Here is a 17,441-nt window from a genome sequence, read left to right as displayed (position 1 = left end):
CAAATTCTACTATTTTGCCCATATACGTGTTCTAATAGAATATGAAGTTTATTTCTTCCAAGTTTTACTCTATAAAGCTCATCAAAAGCAACAAGTTAGTTTGTTGTGAATTCTTGTTTGATTTGAAATCTAACAAGGTCAGCCTTTTCTTTTACCCACAGTGCAGTCGGCTTTTGTTTTACATTGTGCTCAGTGAGTCTACTGATAAATTCATGGCCATCCTGTTAGCATACGATAATATCAACTGTCAGTTGCTTTTGGGGACCTGCAAAATATGACATGGATTTGTAAATTTTGAGTGAAGAACGTTCAGCTAGAGTAAGCTGAGCATTTGTGGTCATCAGCAGGCCTTCCTGTTTAGTGGCTTCCAGAAGTTTGTGTCTGAGTGACTTGACTTGTAGCAACCCTGACAGATTGTGACATGTTTACTTCCTATTGCTGATTTCCACTTTTGAGCAAAATCTTAAAACAGTAGAAAAAAAATTCTGGAGTCTTGAGAGTTGGCTCTGAATATATATGAAGTTAATAAAATCTTATTTATCACCAAGCTGTGCATATTATTTATTAAATTTATATACCACCCATCTCCCTGATTAGGCAACTCTGGGCAGAGTCTTATTTTATATTTAACTTGGCAGACTTATCTGCTAAACAGAAACACTGTGCAAGAAAGAGGAAGACAAAGGGTATTTGCTTAGTCAGAGCTCCTTTATGCAACAAAATGAACATTTTGGAGAGAGAATAGTGATATAAGAGTTTAAAGAGAAAAATGTGTATATTTCCTGTGACTAATCAGATCCCATTGTTGTCAGACTTTTGTTTGGAGTAATTCTGTATGTCACATTGCACATTATTGTGATTGATGAACTAGAAAAATAAACCAGAGTTCATTCTCATTCTCAGAATTCTTGCTTGATCCTCCTTTGGCCAGTTTACTTAAAAAACTTTCTGTTCTGTGACAGCCACTAGAGGGTACTCATCTTCTGCAGAGCAAAAATTTAAGCTACCGAGATGCTTAAGCTAAATTTGACTTTGTATCAGAGCCAGCTCTTCTTGACAAGCTTCTTTTTTTCTGTGTTGTGTCTTTTAACTTGAACATTTAACTCCTTCTTTCATGTGTTTCTAACATTTTCTTAGCATTTTCAATTTTCCCAGTTTTGTCTCACATTTTCTTATGGATTATTGACATATAAATATTTTGGCGAGGGCTTTATTGTGCCAGCCTTTCTGTGGCTGCCTGCCACAGTCCAGAGTTCTGCTAACTCAGAACTTTTTTTTAGAAGCAAACAAACAAATGACCAATTCAAGGGAAAAGAAGAGAAGTGGAATCCAGAGGTCAAAGCACAGCACCGGAGCTGAGACTTGAAAAGTTATTCTCAGCATTTTCTCTTGGGGAGGGAGGCCAATAAAGAAGCTGCACTGAGCCACCACCCAAATGCATGGCTAAGGTACATTACTTACTGGAGTCTCCTCTTCTGACAGCCTGTTTCTTAAATGATCTGTCTGATCTGCTGTCTGCGGTTGTATCTTTAATGCAGGCCTCTTTTTGGGACTGGATGGGGTCAATCATAGAGTCTAAGGGCTGCCTGTGGGTGCAGGTGGGGAGTCCTGGGTTTTTTCCTCAACCAGAGGGGAATCATTAGCTTCAACATTTCTGGAATCTGCCCCTTCAGTACTATTATCTCTAGAAGCCCTGAGCTACTGCTGCTGCATGGACCTCTTCTTCCTCCTCCTGGGTTGTAACAGGATTGACTTATGACCAATCTGTCACCATTTCAAGAGTAGCTTCTAGGGCTACAAAAATCACAAACATGAGTTACTGGCCAGAAAAAAAACTGTGTGTGGAGGAAACAGCTGCAGCAGCGAAAAGAACTGCAACAAAATACGGTTGACGGGTTATGTTCTGTTCTGTATTTGAGGTGTCAGTTTAGTGTGGTAAGACTAAGAAATAGATGCTCTGTGGGCCTAAAACTACTTTTATTAGAAGGGTTATCGTGACTGAATCTTGAAAATCTGAACGTGCTTCATTTCTTCCCTTCACGAGAATTGGAGGCTTCTCTGAGGCGTTTTTTCACACATCTCTGTTTTGGTAATGGCTCATGCCACGTTTCTCTGGTTGTTGCCTTGGTAACAAATCTTCTTTCTGTTTGTCAAAGCCATCTTCTGTGCTGTCTGCTGTACAGGCAGACCTTGATTTACAACCATTTATTTTGTCACCGTTTGAAGTTACAACAGCATTGGAAAAAATGACTTACAACTGTTTTTCACCCTTATGACTGTTGCATTGTCTCCATGGTTACGTGATCAAAATTTGGGTGCTTGGCAATCAGCATGGATTTATGACAGTTGCTCTGCCTCAGGGTCATATGATCACTGTCTCTAACCTTCCCAGCTGGCTTCCAAAAAGCAAAGTCAATGTGGGAAGCCAGATTCACTTAGTGACCGCATGAGTGCCTTAACAACTGTGGCGAAAAAAGATTGTAAAATGGGGCGCGACTCATTTAACAACTGCCTTGCTTAGCAATGGAAATTTTGCACTCAATTGTGAATAATTAGCTATACCATAGCCCTGTATTCCTCTAGAACAGTGTTTCTTAAACATTTTTCTCTCATGACCTTTGCCTATAAAAATTATGGAAGACCCCAAAGTAGCCTTTGGGTGATATCTATTGACAGTCATTAAAAAAATGAAACTGACACATAGAATATTTATTTATTGCATCATGTAAAAATAATATGAAACCCATTAGATATTGATATAAGTAAAAAATTTATCAAGAAAAACATGTACTTTTAATAAATAAAAAAATTAATGAGAAGAGTGACATAGTTTTAAAATTTTGCAAATATCATCAGTATCTGGCTTAATAAAAGATAAAAATAGGAACCAGGAGCAGCCCTCTTTAAATAGCAAGTTCATTAAGGTAAGAGTTTTTTGAATGTTTAGAACAATGATTTTCAACCTCCACAATGTTAAGAGATGTGAACTTCGACTCCCAGAATTCTTTAGCCAGTGCTGACTAGGGAATTCTGGGAGTTGAAGTCTGCACTTCCTTATATGGTTGAGGTTGTATTGCCCATAAAACTAGACACCTGAGTTGGTGTGGAGCTGTGGAAAGAACCTAGTCCCTGAATTTGACAGAGAAACACTCTCAAACGAAGAGACATCTGCATACATAACTTTTCTATTAATGGTAAAAATGCTAACTGGGATAACGGGCAACAGTTTGATTACGTGGACGGTGTTCAGATATTAAAAAAATATGTTCAGTTTAATGTAACAGGTATAACCAATTCTGTTGTCTTTTTTATATTGAAGACATTCGTCAGCAGAAATAAGACGACAGTTTGTGCATCAACCATCCTTTGGACCCTTCAGTCAGCGAAGTAATAGTACGCCTGGCTTTTCTTCCATTAATCTGGTGAGTGTAAAAACTTACTTACTTCTTAAAGATTCTTTTAAATCCCACCTTTATTTTTTCATAAATAACTCAAAGTGGCAAACGTATCTAATACTCCTTCCTCCTTCTACTTTCTCCAGAACAACAACTCTGTGTGGTAAATTGGACTGAAAGCTAATAACTGACCCAAAGTCACTCAGCTGGCTTTCATGGTTAAGACAGAATTAGAACTCAGGGTCTCCTGGTTTCTAGCCTAATTCCTTAGTCACTAGATTAAACTAGTCCTTATCCTTATTTGTGCTTCATTTATCCCAGTTAACATGAGCAAGGACACTATAACTATCAGATAGGATCAGGGGAAGGAAAGGTAGAATAGTGTTCAAGAAAAGGATTATGCCTCTCATGATTCAACTGTGAATTCACCTTTTATTATTTTTTTAATGACCCTTAGAATGTCAACTCGCAAAGCTTTCCTGACTTGCTCCCGAGTTGCCATAGACAGGGGAATGGGAAATTGCGCCTCACAGCTGCACTGAGGAATTCACACCTCAGTCAAAACAAAACACATCCTAGCCTGCTGAAGTCAAGGCCATCTCCACAGAGACCTTCAATGGCCAGAGGGAATGACTTCTATGACCCACGAAATTGCTTCCTTGGGGAATGTGACTGGTGACACACCTTGGGGGGAGGGGCGACAGGGGCAGAAGCAAGACGCGAACTGGGTGAAGTCACAGCTGGCTTCCCTTAGGTTGTGCCAACATGGCACTCCTAATAAACAACTGGATTTTTCTTGCAAAGTGGCTTGAGGCTCCTGATTTTATTAGGGCATTGGTCGGAACCCTGATAGAGAGTTTATTATTATTAGGCGCCCTGACAGACATTGGCTCCAATAAATTTATATACATATAATTAAGTGGAAATTTCCTCATTCATTGAAGACAAAACAAGAGGGCTTAGAGAGTGATTTTTGCCTAACTAGAAAAAAAAATGATTATTTAAAAGTGACATTATCTAATCTGAATTGAAAGACAACAGGTTAGTCTTATTAATATAAAACTATAATAACTATGAAGTTGTATGGGGACAGTGCTTTCTCAATGATGGAGAACCACAAATTCAAAAAGCAGTCTGTTCCATTGTTTAATAATTCTCAAAATCAAGAAATTCCTAGTTAATTCAAGTTTGGATTTCACTGTAAAGCTTCCACTGATTGATTCTTGTCTTACCTTCAGAGAGAATAAATGTACTCTTCTGTATGACATTCTATTATGTATCGAAAGATTGCTGTCATATTTTTCTTGTTCTTTGCTTCTTTTAGCTAAAAATACCGGGTACCTTTAACCAGTCATTGCAGAATTTAGCTTCCAAACCATTGTTGTCATTCTTCCCTTCATTATTTCCAGTTCCCCAGCATCTTTTGTGTCATGACGAGAACTGGACACAGTATTCCACATGTGGTGCTATTAATGAAACATAGAGCAGTATTATCACTTCCTTTGATCTTGATCCTGTACTCTGTTGATGTACTCCCAAATTGCATTCGCTTTTTGGCAGCTTCTGCACATTGTTGGCTTATCTTTAATCTGTAGTCTACCAAGACCCCCAAAACTCTCTCACAAGTACTGTTATTAAGTCAAATGTTAGGATTATTAGCACACTTCCCCAGCTTTGTGCCATACATAAATATTATATGCATGCCTTTTGTTCTCTCATCTAAGTCATTTAATAGGATGTTGAACAATATTGGGCCTAGGAAAGAACCTTACAGTACCCCACTGCATATGTTGCTCCATGTGGACATACATCGACCAAGGATCATGTGTTGGCTGTGGTGTTTAGCCACCTGTGAATCCATCTGATTTCGTTATGATGTTCTGCTGAAAGTTTGTGTTACGGGATTCTGTGGAACTATTCTATTAAAAAATAATCCCATACAATTTCTTATTTCTTAATTGATTCAAATCTGTTTGAAACAGAGCACCATCTTTCACAATTAATATTGTATAATGTCTGTGTGGACATTTAACACATGAATATTATGAAATACATGTATCTTAAGAGAACATTATAAAGGAGTTTTCAGATTCTGCTCTTTTATCAAAATGACAAAAGCCTTATCACACCATCAAAATGCAAACTCTGTTCTTTTTGTAGCCTATTTTGTAGATATTATAATGTCTATAAAAGGATGAGAGAAAGCCTGTTTTTGTCATTTGTACGATCTTTCTGTAAACACCACTGTTTACAAATGTTACTATTAGGAGATAATATTTCCTTCCTTAATTTTAATATCTGCTAGAGTGATGGAATTTTGCAGAATTTTGTTGAACTAATCTTAAATTTATTCTCAGATCTTTTAACTGTATTTTAATAAGAATAAACAGGAACCCACAGTTCTGAAAACTGAAACATAGTAAATATATATTTCCTGTCTCTTGAAGATACCTAATTCACTTCCTCAACTTGAGCAGCTGTCGGTTTAACTTCCTTGGAGATTCATTGGATGATAAAAAGTGTATATTTTGTTCTCAAAAGGTTTTCTGCCAGGTTGCTTACTTTTTGTTTTATCTAGCCACCATTTTGATTGCATCATATTGCTAATTTTACGGCACTAAAAAGGTATGTTAATTATTTCTCTGTAGGTTGCTTTTTATAGATAAACCACACTGCCAAAATTTAATTGCTGCTTTTTACTAATGGTTTTTATCTTCCTGGAACAATTCTTTCCTCTACATATTTGTCATCTCTCAATAATTCCTGGTTGGTCTGAGCATGTGCTATGTATAAGAGCTTTGGGGATGCATTATTTATTTAACAAATGAATCTGCTGTTGTCTATAGTTAGCTAACAATAAGTGTATTTAAATATATATTAATTTTTATAATTTTTAGTCTAATCTGCTAAATGCACTTTAAAAATTACAATGGGGATAAATGTAGTTTAGAAGACAATCCCAGTCTCCACACACACTCAAGAAATTATGATAGAAAAAAAGGTTATTTATACCTCAAAAATTTTGTATGCTAATTCTAACTGTACCCAGCTTCCTTGCTTTAATGGCTAGAATGGCTGAATAGAGTTCAAGGGCTTAACATATGAATTATTAGACTTCATGTTCTATTCAGGCAGGTGGAAATTCTTTACTGACTGAAGATCCTAATTTTTCTAAGTTCTCATTTGTACGAAGAGCTTCTCTAGATGATACTTTCAACTGCAAAGTCTTATAAAGAGTACCATTTTTTATTGTAAGCTATCCGGAGTCACTTATGTGAAATGGGCAATATAAAAATGTGATGAATTAAAAAACACATAAATAAAATAAGCAGAAAAAGAACAGTGCTAGTTTACTCTTTGTAGTCTTCCTTGTGGCAAGAACGTTTGTACGTCGGTCAAATTGGTAGCTTGTAACAATATCTTCCTTTGGGACACATTCTCACTAAGGTAAAATGACTTCCTCTTCCATTCGCATCTTGCTGTTTGGCTTAGTTACGTAGCACATGGCACTTCCCTAATGAAACTAGATATGATTTGTTTTTAATTATGAATTGCATTTCATAGATTTAAAGAGAAATTAAGCCATTACAGATTGAGCTAAATCTTCAGCTAGAAACTGCTTATATAATTTTGTCTGACATTACTAAAGAAAGAAAAGAGGTAGAAGAAAAGGAAAGGTATGTTATTTGTCTAACAATTTCTCAACATTTAACCTATTTTCTAATAAGTTAAGGTTCAAGTAGCTTGATTTTTTTAAAACGGTAGGCTTAACAGTTATGGTTATGTGTAAAAATTAATATGTGATTTATGCTCTTTGCTGTTGATCCATAAAATGAAGTTTTTAGGGTGTTATAGTGCATTTGAGATTAATATTTATTGGAAACCCAGAAATGTGTTTTATATTCCTTAAAAAGCATTTTTCTTTCTTTTCTTTCTTTTTCTTTTTTGCACTATTTAGCCTCAGTTTTATGATGCTGTAGATCCAGTGGATTTCGAAGGTCTCTTAATGATGCAGCTGAATAACCTAGATTCAGATCTCTTGCAAGAATTAGGTGATTTTCCTGAAGATGATTTGGAGGTGGTTTATGTTGCAAAGGAACACAGAACCTTGGAACCATCATTACCAGAAGAACGGTGAGGAAACTTTTTTTAAGCAAGCAACTGAAACTGTTTTTAAATGTTCCCATTCTTTGGGGTTTTTTGAACCAGAAGTATTTCACATCAATGTATTCTGGCTATCCAGTGGTCTGACAAATATCATTTTATTGCTATATATTCTGAGATATCACTATAATATTTAAAAGAATCTCTGGAAAAATAATTTGTTTTCAAACTTTGTACTCATAAATGTATTACTAAGCCTTTATTCACCCAGGGCAAACTCCTTGTACAATGTATAATGATAGAATTATGGTAAATAAAATAAACACAAAGTTTGAACTGATAGAGTTTCAGATTTTCCCAGTTTAAAGTAACCATTTTGACCTTAAATTTTGACTTACCATAGGGTTTGCCCATCATTCCTATTGTCACAAGCGCCTCTGATTCCTCTTTGTTTTTCTTAACTGTATCTAGTGGCAAGCTAACGGCAGTATACTAGCAATTATCTTTATATAAAGATATAGCAATTATTTTTGTGACAAAAATTAAAAAAAAAGGATACAAGCTATGGAAAGAGAAGGAGTGATTATATTGGGACTATATGGAATGGAAAAAGTTACTTCTCTTTCCCTTAATGTTCCAAAGAAAATTGCTTCCTTTCTGACCCCGGGTAATAGTTAGCACATATAATTGGACCCCAGTCTGTGGTGATTGAGGGTTTGATCACCTATGAGTATAATCCAAGGTTTACTGCTGCACTACTGCAACTCGGTGGTCAGGGACACAGTCTTCACATAGAAAAAAAAATGTAATAAACCTAAAGTTTCCAGAACAAGAGAAAGATGGAAATTGAACTGTATGTCTAAAAAGGATATTGGCTAGCATATGGTATAGTATGTCTAGGACAAAAAAATGTGAAAAGACTGAACCTTGAATTCACTGTTATATGCAACTTCTGCTGGAATTTCTTTCACTGTGGCTTCTTAGTTTTTCTGCAATTAAAACCCTTCTTTGAAATTTTTGGATTGTAGTATACCTATTTAATTGGTTCCGGTGTAGCCTACCATGGAGAAGCCCAATAATCCCAAACATGTGAACGTTTTAATTTTCATTAAAGCATTTTTCTCTCTCTGAAATATTTTCTATTAATAGATCTAGAGACTCGAGGACTGAACATTTTCATGAAAAGCATGTGCTGTATCAATGAATTGCAACTTTTTCCTTGGATGAGATAAACAAAGGGATTATTTATCGGTGTTACCAAAGTCCCTTTCTTTCTGAACTGTGTTTTAGCAGACCACTGTTTCCCTAGTCCCTTTCTTTGATATTTGTTTCATTATTTACACATTGTATGGTTTGTACTTTAAAATATAGTCTATATTTGATAAATGCTATCAATGTCCTTTAATTTTTAAGTTTTTATAGATGATATTTTATTATTAATAACATGTTGAATAAGATGTTCAAAAATTGAAAACTGGATTTGGAGATGACAAAAGTGGCTTCAAAAATAACAATTTTTTATTATGTGAGAAGAATAGCCATGTTACTGTTTTATATTGACTATCTTTATGTACAATCACTGATTATGCACAGAAATATTTTTGCTTCTCCCTAGGACTGAATTGGATTTACATGTCCGGGACTGTGTTCAGACTTATATTCGTGACTGGCTGATTGTGAATCGAAAGTAAGTTCTTAATTTATAACTCAATAATTACCCAGGGAAAAGTTGAAATCTACTGTTTTGATTAATTATCTAATTATCCAAGAAGTAAGTGGTAATTACTCTCATTAGGTTTACTAAATGGATTGAGTTCAGAAAATATTACTGGCACTGATAATGGTTACTACAGTTGGATTGGGACAGTATTAGGATCCAACAAAAAATAATCATTTATTGTTGACAGGAGAAGGAAACAATAATGGTTGTACTCTTACATTTGTCTAAATCCAGCAGCATTTTCCAGATTAGAGTTGTGCATACTTCGTGCGTTAGCAACCTCCTTCTGGAAGTACTCTGCATCATTAAAAAGTGACAGAAAAAAATCTCAAGTGCAGCCATATCAGTGGTCATTTTATTTTGGCCTACAAAACAAAAGGCTCATTGGCGCTTGCTTTTTGGCTTGAAGAAGTATCACTGATATATTGGAGAAGAGCAGAGTATTGAAAATAGGTTAGATCCGAAGTACCATAGGCATGTTTCTAACAATCTGGGGCACAAGGTTTTGGGGCTTGAGTGTTTGTGGTGAGTGTTAGTGTTCTCCTGAAAAAAAATATGCATAAGAATTGCTCTCCATATTATTCTGTATTGGTAACCCATATAGCAATAACACTTAGATTTATATACTGCTTCACAGTGCTTTACAGCCCCCTCTAAGCAGTTTACAGAATCAGTATATTGCCCCAATAATCTGGGTCCTCAGTTTACCAAAGGATGGAAGGCTGAGTCAACCTTGAGCCTGGTGAGATTCGAACTACCAAACTGCAGATAGCTGGCAGTCAGCAGAAGTAGAAGTAGCCTGCAGTACTGCATTCTAGCCACTGCGCCACCACGGCTTTTCTATATAGCAATTTATTATAACTTTGTATTCCATTTAAGCAGTTCTTAAATTAATTTGGGGTATTGTATATTTTTATAGAATTTATTTACATGACAGCAATTGATCTTTCATTTTGTCTCTTTTTCTAAAACTGAAATCTAATTGGCTATTTTACTAAAGAAATCAAGGAAGCAGTGAGGCTTATAACTTCATGAAAACAGGATCCAGAACAGATTTCCACAAAAGCCTTCGAAAGCAAACATTTGAGTCTGAAACGTTGGATTTTCATGATTCCAGTTATCAGGTACACTTAGGAATAGCCTTGAAAGAATATTTTGATAAGAAAATGAAGCAGTAGGCAGTGGTGAAGCAAAGTAGCCATTGGAAGGAACATCTTTTCCTAATAATGCCTTGGGAGCATTTATGTGTCATGCTACAGGACCACTCAAATGGCACATCTGAACTTTCTTCCCAAATTAAAAGGAATAGCATCAGGTTGATGAGGGAATTTGAAAAGTAATGAAGCATTCTTTTTAAATAGTGTGGAATAAGAGAAGAAACTATAACAGTGGGGTCCAATCTTGTCAACTTTTAAGACTTGTCAATTTCTACTGGAAACCATGGAATTCCTGAAGTTGACGTCTACAAGTCTTAAAGTTGCCAAATTTCGATACTCCTGCTCTATAGCAATCCAAGAATTCTTAATCTTCTCCCAAAGTATCTGATATGTTTCTTGTTCTACTGTTTTTTCATATAAAAAAATCTTGAGACTCTTTGTTGCAGAGAAAAGCAACAAAGATGATTGGGGGAATGGAGCCAAAAAAAACAAACCACCATTGATTTGTTGCAGGAAGTGGGTATGTCTAGTTTAATGAAGATAAGTATTGGGGTGACATGATAGCAATAGAATTCTAACTTAGAATTAAGGAGACATTTCCTCACAATTAGAATGATTAATCAGTGGAATGACTTCCCTCGAAGTTGTGGGCATTCCAAAACTGGAGGTTTTTAAGAAGAGATTGGACAGCCATTTGTCTGAAGTGATTTAGGGTTTCCTGCCTGAACAGGAGCTAGAAGACCTCCAAGGTGCCTTCCAACTCTGTTATTCCATTATTCTGCATGGGAAAAAATGGCTCTGTTAAAAGGAGAGTTAATAGTTCCATTTAACATTTATTTGATGGTATTAAAATTATTGCAACGGATAAGTATGGAAATATGACACAGAAATTTGATAGAAATATTCAGTATTGCAATAGTGACGAATATCTGTAGCTTAGGTGTAGGATGATGGTGAAGGTTTGTTGTCTGAGCTTATGAGTTGGTTTCTGAACATTTCATTACCAGGCTAGGTAACATCTTCAGTGGAGTTTAGGGGAGTTTTCCGTTCAGAAAACAACCCACAAGCTCGGAGAACAAACCTTTACCCTCAATATTCAGTATGTTTAATCTGTTCAACTATTCTCTATTTGCTTGAGCAGACAGGTCCCAGGCATTTAAAAGTTCTCTGTGATGAATCCAGTAAAACCACCTTGACACCAGGAGAAATTTGCTTGCGCAGCCTACCACTTGATCCCCGATTGACCAACCTACTACAGACTGCTAAAGCAGAAGACATTCAAAGGCAAAATGAAGAGGCCCGGCAAGCCAACAGGCCTACTGAGTTATTTGCTCTGTATCCCAGTATAGATGAGGTAAGCCGCATATTTTCCTGCACAACTATAATTCAACCATCTGGGTTTTCAAAGGAACTATAATACAAAGGATGGTATATGTTAGACATTAATTCTATCCAGCCCAGCTGGTGTAATTAGCTATTGCAATTGTAGTTCAAAAAAATTTGAAGAAAAAGAAGCAACAAAGATGATAAAGAGTCTCTTGAGGCTAAATCATTAAGAGAAATAGATATGTATAGCCTAACAAAGAGAAAGACTAGGGGTGATATGATAGCAGGTTTCTAATCTTGAAGATATTGACCCTGAAGCTGACATATGTGTAGCCATATTTTATTGTAGTCATTTCCTATTCTTTTTCTAAGCTTTTTCTAGGTATTCGGTAAGGGGATCTAACAAGGCTTCAGCCTCACCACATTCTTGCAGTAGGAAGGGGGGGGTGGCAGAGATAAGGGGGGATGTTATGGCTAGGGAGCATTCTTTCCCATGGGAACAGACAATATGCCTGCAGGTGGCTGAAGATGGAGTTTGGAATCATCAGACAGTTGGACTGTAAGCTGATTGGACAATGTGACTTTGGGAAGAAGGGGCCTCTGGTGGCTCAGCAGACTAAGTCTGTCTGTTATTAAAACAGCTGCTTGCAATTACTGCAAATTCAAGTCCCACCAGGCCCAAGGTTGACTCAGCCTTCCATCCTTTATAAGGTAGGTAAAATGAGGACCCAGATTGTTGGGGGCAATAAAAGTTGACTTTGTATATAATATACAAATGGATGAAGACTATTGCTTAACACAGTGTAAGCCGCCCTGAGTCTTTGGAGAAGGGCGGGATATAAATTCAAATTAAAAAAAAAACTTTTGCTTTTTACTGGGTGTATTTCCGGAGTTTGGTCAGAGTCGGAATTACACAAAGACCTTGCCAATTTGATAGGTTCCCAATAAATGTACTTCGATTGAATATGACTGCCTTGGATTATTCATTTGGGGAACTTATTACTTGGAAGCCTGACAGAGGAGCTGTCACAGAAAAGAGGGCATTGATATATTCTCCATAGCACTCATGGGTAGGACAAGAAGCAATGGGTGGGTTAAGAGAAATCCAACCTGGAACTGAGGAGAAATTTCATAACAATGAGAACAATTAACAAATGGTACAGCTTCCCTCCCAGAGTTGTGGATGCTTCCTTGCTGGAGTTTTTCAAGAAAAGATTGGACAACCATTTGTCCAGGATGATATAAGGTCTTATAAGGGGTTGGACTAGAACAGGGGTCCCCAAGCTTTCGGATCTCAGGGACCACTAAATTCATAATTTTAAATCCCGTGGACCACTAATATGATCTGCCTAATGACCGTCTGGGTGGGCGTGGCAACGTGGTCATGTGATGGGTGGGCATGGCCAACTTGATGTCACTCACGTCAAGGGGCACTTTGCCAGCCTCTATTTGCCACCTCTCACCTGCCCACCTGGGCTCCTTAGGGCCCCAATAGGAAGGCAGTTGTTGGAGCTAAGCAGCCACCATGAGTTGGCAAAACAGCTGGCTCAGTTGAAATTGGATTTGACTGAGAAGGAGGCTCAGCAGAAGCACCTAACTGAGGACTACGAGCATAGGCTTTCCAAACAGAGGGAAAACCTATGGTACAAGGCCAGGTACCGGCGCCTGGAAGCTCAATGGGGTGAGATGGTCAGCCAGTTCCAGGCCATGATGCAGTCCCACTGGAACAAGGCCCTCCGGTTCTTTACCACCAGCAGCATTCCCTCCAGCCTTCGCCTAAATCCCTGGCACCAGGAGGATGAAGCAGACACCAAGCCAGAATTTCTGCCCCCCTTCGACCCACACAAAAAGACCCGAAGGGGGAGACTCTCTGCAGCAACACAAATGTTTATTGCACACATCCGGCACAGGGGCCATAGTTTGAGGATCACTGATTTAGTGCAATATAAAAAATGCAAATAATTTTTCTGAGGACCACAAAAATTTTCTCATGGACCACAGTGGTCCATGGACCACCAGTTGGTGACCACTGGACTAGAAGACCACTAAGGTCCCTTTCAGCTGTAGGATTCCGTGATTCTATGTTATTTGGGACAAGTCCTAAAAGTTTGATAGAATGCTTTGAATGGCTGATTGCTGAATTGCATACCAGTACAACTGCAGCTCCTGCAACAATGATGTAAATAAAGTCTTTGTATGATAATTGCGCCTGTGACTGTGCAGGCTGCTACATTCTAAACAAACTTCCCTGGCTCTACTATAATTCTGATGACTTCCTACATTTTCTGCATTATTTTTTTACCTGATTGTAAAGTAAGAAATGAAGGGATGGTGATAGATGATGTCAATCAAAGTACAGGAAGCTAAAATGTACCAAAACAAATAACTGTTCTTAATGTCTTTAATAGGAGGATTCTGTACAAATACGACCAATACCTGAATGCCCAAAGGAGTATCTAGGTAATAGGATAGTAGTGAAAATACAGACACTGAAGTAAGTTCTACATTATTGGTGCGAATGGGACATTTTTAGGGATTTGGGTCGATCAGATGGCATACCCATACAACAGAATGATGGAAGGAAATCTATAAAGTAGAAAGCAGGAAAATGACAGGTGTAAAACAAATTTCCTCCATGTGCTAGTTTTCTTCATTCAGAAAACTTTTTTTATTTAGGAAAATATTTTGAAAACTTAACCATGTGCAGTAGACAAAACCTCTATATAGAGTTCTCTATTTCTGCTTATTCTGATTTTTATATATATCCATCTAGTAAGACTTATCTAGCCATGTTACGTTCTTTAAAAATGAGTTTTGATTTTGGGTCTAGTACTTACCATGTTTAACGGAAGTTTAACATGCCTCATGAATTAAACACATTTTGTCTTCGTGAACATTGCTGCATTTTTTTTAGAATGGTAAAATGTGAAATGCTGTCCCTGTTGTTCTACCTTATGAAGAAATTATCAGGATGGCTGCAAAAACCTTTGTATCATTATAGATAGTGTCACTATGGGTGGAGGTTCTAGATCTAGATGAAAGAGGATCAGTAACCAGCTTTGTAGTATCTTCTTCCCTCAGATGAGTTAGATCCCATTTGAACTTCAAATGATTTGGTTTATAAAGGGAAATGGGATCATCTATTGATTTATTTATTATTAATTAATTATTAAGTGAGCATTATTTTGTTGTTGGAAATAACAAACATGCCTCTGCTCATAGAAAATGTTAGATTCCATCCAAAACAATAGGAAAACAAAACAGCCATGGTATATATTGATATATACGTTTTAAAATTGTTTACTGTTTGCACTAAAGGATTAATAAGATAAAGCAAGATTAAGTTTTGAGTAAATTTTTCATGTATTATTCTAAGTAGCCATTGTCATTGATTTTGTGTCACATGAATTACTTTATTATTAGTTAGTGCCTTATTTTCTCCTTTACAGATTTGAAATTGAAATCGAGCCATTATTTATAACCTTAGCTCTTTATGATATAAGAGAAAGGAAAAAGGTAAGAGTGTAGCAGCACTGTTTTCATTTAAATACAGTGTTTAACATTTGCTGAGATCTTGGGTGTTTGCTAAGCTTGGTTTCCTTCTTCCAGAAGTTTTATTGCCAAAGTGGACATCGTTGTCATGTTTTGAGCCTATTTGAGTTGGTTGGCTAGATTGTTTTCTCTTCAATAGTTTCTGCCTATGGTTAATATTTGTTATATTTCACTGTAAAGGCCATACATTGGAAGGTTATAAGTAACTTTTGGGCACATGAAATCTAAAGACAAAAGGTTTGGAGTTTCCTCTCCATCCACCCTGGCTGTCAAGATATTGTGCTTCTATTTCCAGGGAAATGGAACAGGACTGAAACTTCCTTGATAGCCAAGGAAAATAAATCATAGATTTACAAGTTATGCTTTGATCCAAGGGAATGAGAATTGAGTCTGAATTACTTTGTTCTACCTCATGATTTGAACAAATTATTCTATTGTACCTCATGAAGTGTGGATATACAGAAATAAGTTTTCAACAACTTCCTATAGTTTTGTGAAAAATAATTAGCTAATAATTTATTTTTTGTTTTTATTCAACACACATGTAGCCTGTCATGGTCATGAAGTAGATTGCAATACTATATAATACAAAATAAGCAATGACTGGAGCAATTTCTAGAATTTTCCTTTTCTTTTAGTCATTTATTAATCAATTTTTGGAGGTAGGTGAGTGGGAGATTCTATATATTCTTTTATTGGACAGGCAATCTTGCTTATAACTGCCCAATAATCCTTTGAATGGGAAGTTAAGATTAGAAAACACATGGCTCTGCTATTTCCTAAACCACAACATTCATGGAATCAAGCAATTAGCTCTGCATTTTAATGTACACCCCAAAAAAATGTATATAGTATAATGTCTATGGAGATTTTCAGTCATCCAGGTCATGGTTGTCCCAAAGGTGCTTTTTTCAAGAGGCAACTGGACTTTCTGGTTTTTCTTTGAAAACATTTTGCTTCTTACCCAAGAAACTCCTTCAGTTCATATAGTGTAATCATAACAGTTATTATTACAGCAATATTGTAGGATGCATGCTGTAACCAACGTGGAATGCACCTTCTCTTTCATCCTGTTTCTTTTTAAGATCTCTGAAAGTTTTCATTGTGATTTGAACTCCGAACAATTCAAAGGGTTTTTGCGATCCCATACACCGTGTATTGACTCCTCCACTCAGGCTAGGACTGCTGTATTTTCGGTAACATATCCTTCATCAGATATCTATCTTGTGCTGAAGGTAAGTCATATTATTTGTATTCTAATGGTGTCTTTCTTATTCTTACTTTCTGACTAGAGCCAGACAGAGTTGGCTGTAATGAAAGCAAGCAAGACAGCATATACCAACATTGACCAGTGCATTCTGGTGGTGATAGCCCACAGTTCTTTTTATTTCTAGACAATGTGGCATTGGTTATTCTGGATAGAACTATTATTAAAATTTTGTTGTTGTTAATTAGATTTTTTTTTTTTTGTAGATTGAAAAAGTCCTTCAGCAAGGAGAAATTGGAGATTGTGCAGAACCTTACATCTTTCTAAAAGAAAGTGAAAGTGGAAAGGTAGATATAATATGAAAGTTTTTAACTGGAACTGCAAATCTATTACCCGGATAATAGGGATATTTATGTAGCCATCTTTCCGTATTCTTGAGATTTAAAGTGTTATTTCAAGGTGTAGTTTTTCTTCCCATGTCTTGAAATGTACATAATCAAATACTCAAAGATTGATCTTATCAAACAATTTTTATTCTAAAAATATTTCTATACAAGTATAGCAGTTTTATAGGATAATATCTGTCCTCGGATGTAAGCTTGAACTCTCCAATAATTGAAAAATTAGCACAAAGTACAGGTAATCCTTGACTAATGACCACAATTGAGTCCAAAATTTCTATTGCTAAACAAGATAGTTGTTAAGTGAATGTTGCCCCGTTTATGACTTTCCTTGGCACAGTTGTTAAGTGAATCACTGCAGTTGTTTAGTTAGTAACAAGGTTGTTAAATTAATCAGACTTCCCCGTTGATTTTGCTTGTCAAAAGATCGCAAAAGGTGATCACACAACCATAGGAAACTCCATAAGTGTGAAAAACAGTCATAAGTCACTTTTTTCAGTGCCACTGTGACTTTGAACAGTCATTGTAAGCAGTGGTGAAATGCTCCCGGTTCAGACTGCCTCGCGCGATCCGGTAGCG

The 17,441-nt window shown here is 36.6% G+C and overlaps 1 protein-coding gene across 2 annotated transcripts in view; it reads left to right on the top strand.

Annotated features, from left to right (window-relative positions):
• DOCK8 (dedicator of cytokinesis 8) overlaps positions 1-17,441 on the top strand; it is a 95,223-nt gene that overhangs the window by 9,330 nt on the left and 68,452 nt on the right. For both annotated transcript variants that reach the window (XM_058173479.1, XM_058173478.1), the window contains exons 2-10: positions 3,320-3,422; positions 7,354-7,529; positions 9,115-9,186; positions 10,220-10,343; positions 11,518-11,730; positions 14,111-14,196; positions 15,152-15,218; positions 16,340-16,489; positions 16,728-16,808. In XM_058173479.1, the coding sequence (XP_058029462.1) occupies positions 3,320-3,422; positions 7,354-7,529; positions 9,115-9,186; positions 10,220-10,343; positions 11,518-11,730; positions 14,111-14,196; positions 15,152-15,218; positions 16,340-16,489; positions 16,728-16,808 (1,072 nt within the window). The remainder of the gene's footprint in view (positions 1-3,319; positions 3,423-7,353; positions 7,530-9,114; positions 9,187-10,219; positions 10,344-11,517; positions 11,731-14,110; positions 14,197-15,151; positions 15,219-16,339; positions 16,490-16,727; positions 16,809-17,441) is intronic.

Source organism: Ahaetulla prasina, chromosome 2, assembly GCF_028640845.1.
Source record: "Ahaetulla prasina isolate Xishuangbanna chromosome 2, ASM2864084v1, whole genome shotgun sequence".
Lineage (NCBI taxonomy): Eukaryota > Metazoa > Chordata > Lepidosauria > Squamata > Colubridae > Ahaetulla > Ahaetulla prasina.
This window is presented reverse-complemented; position numbering and strand designations above follow the sequence as displayed.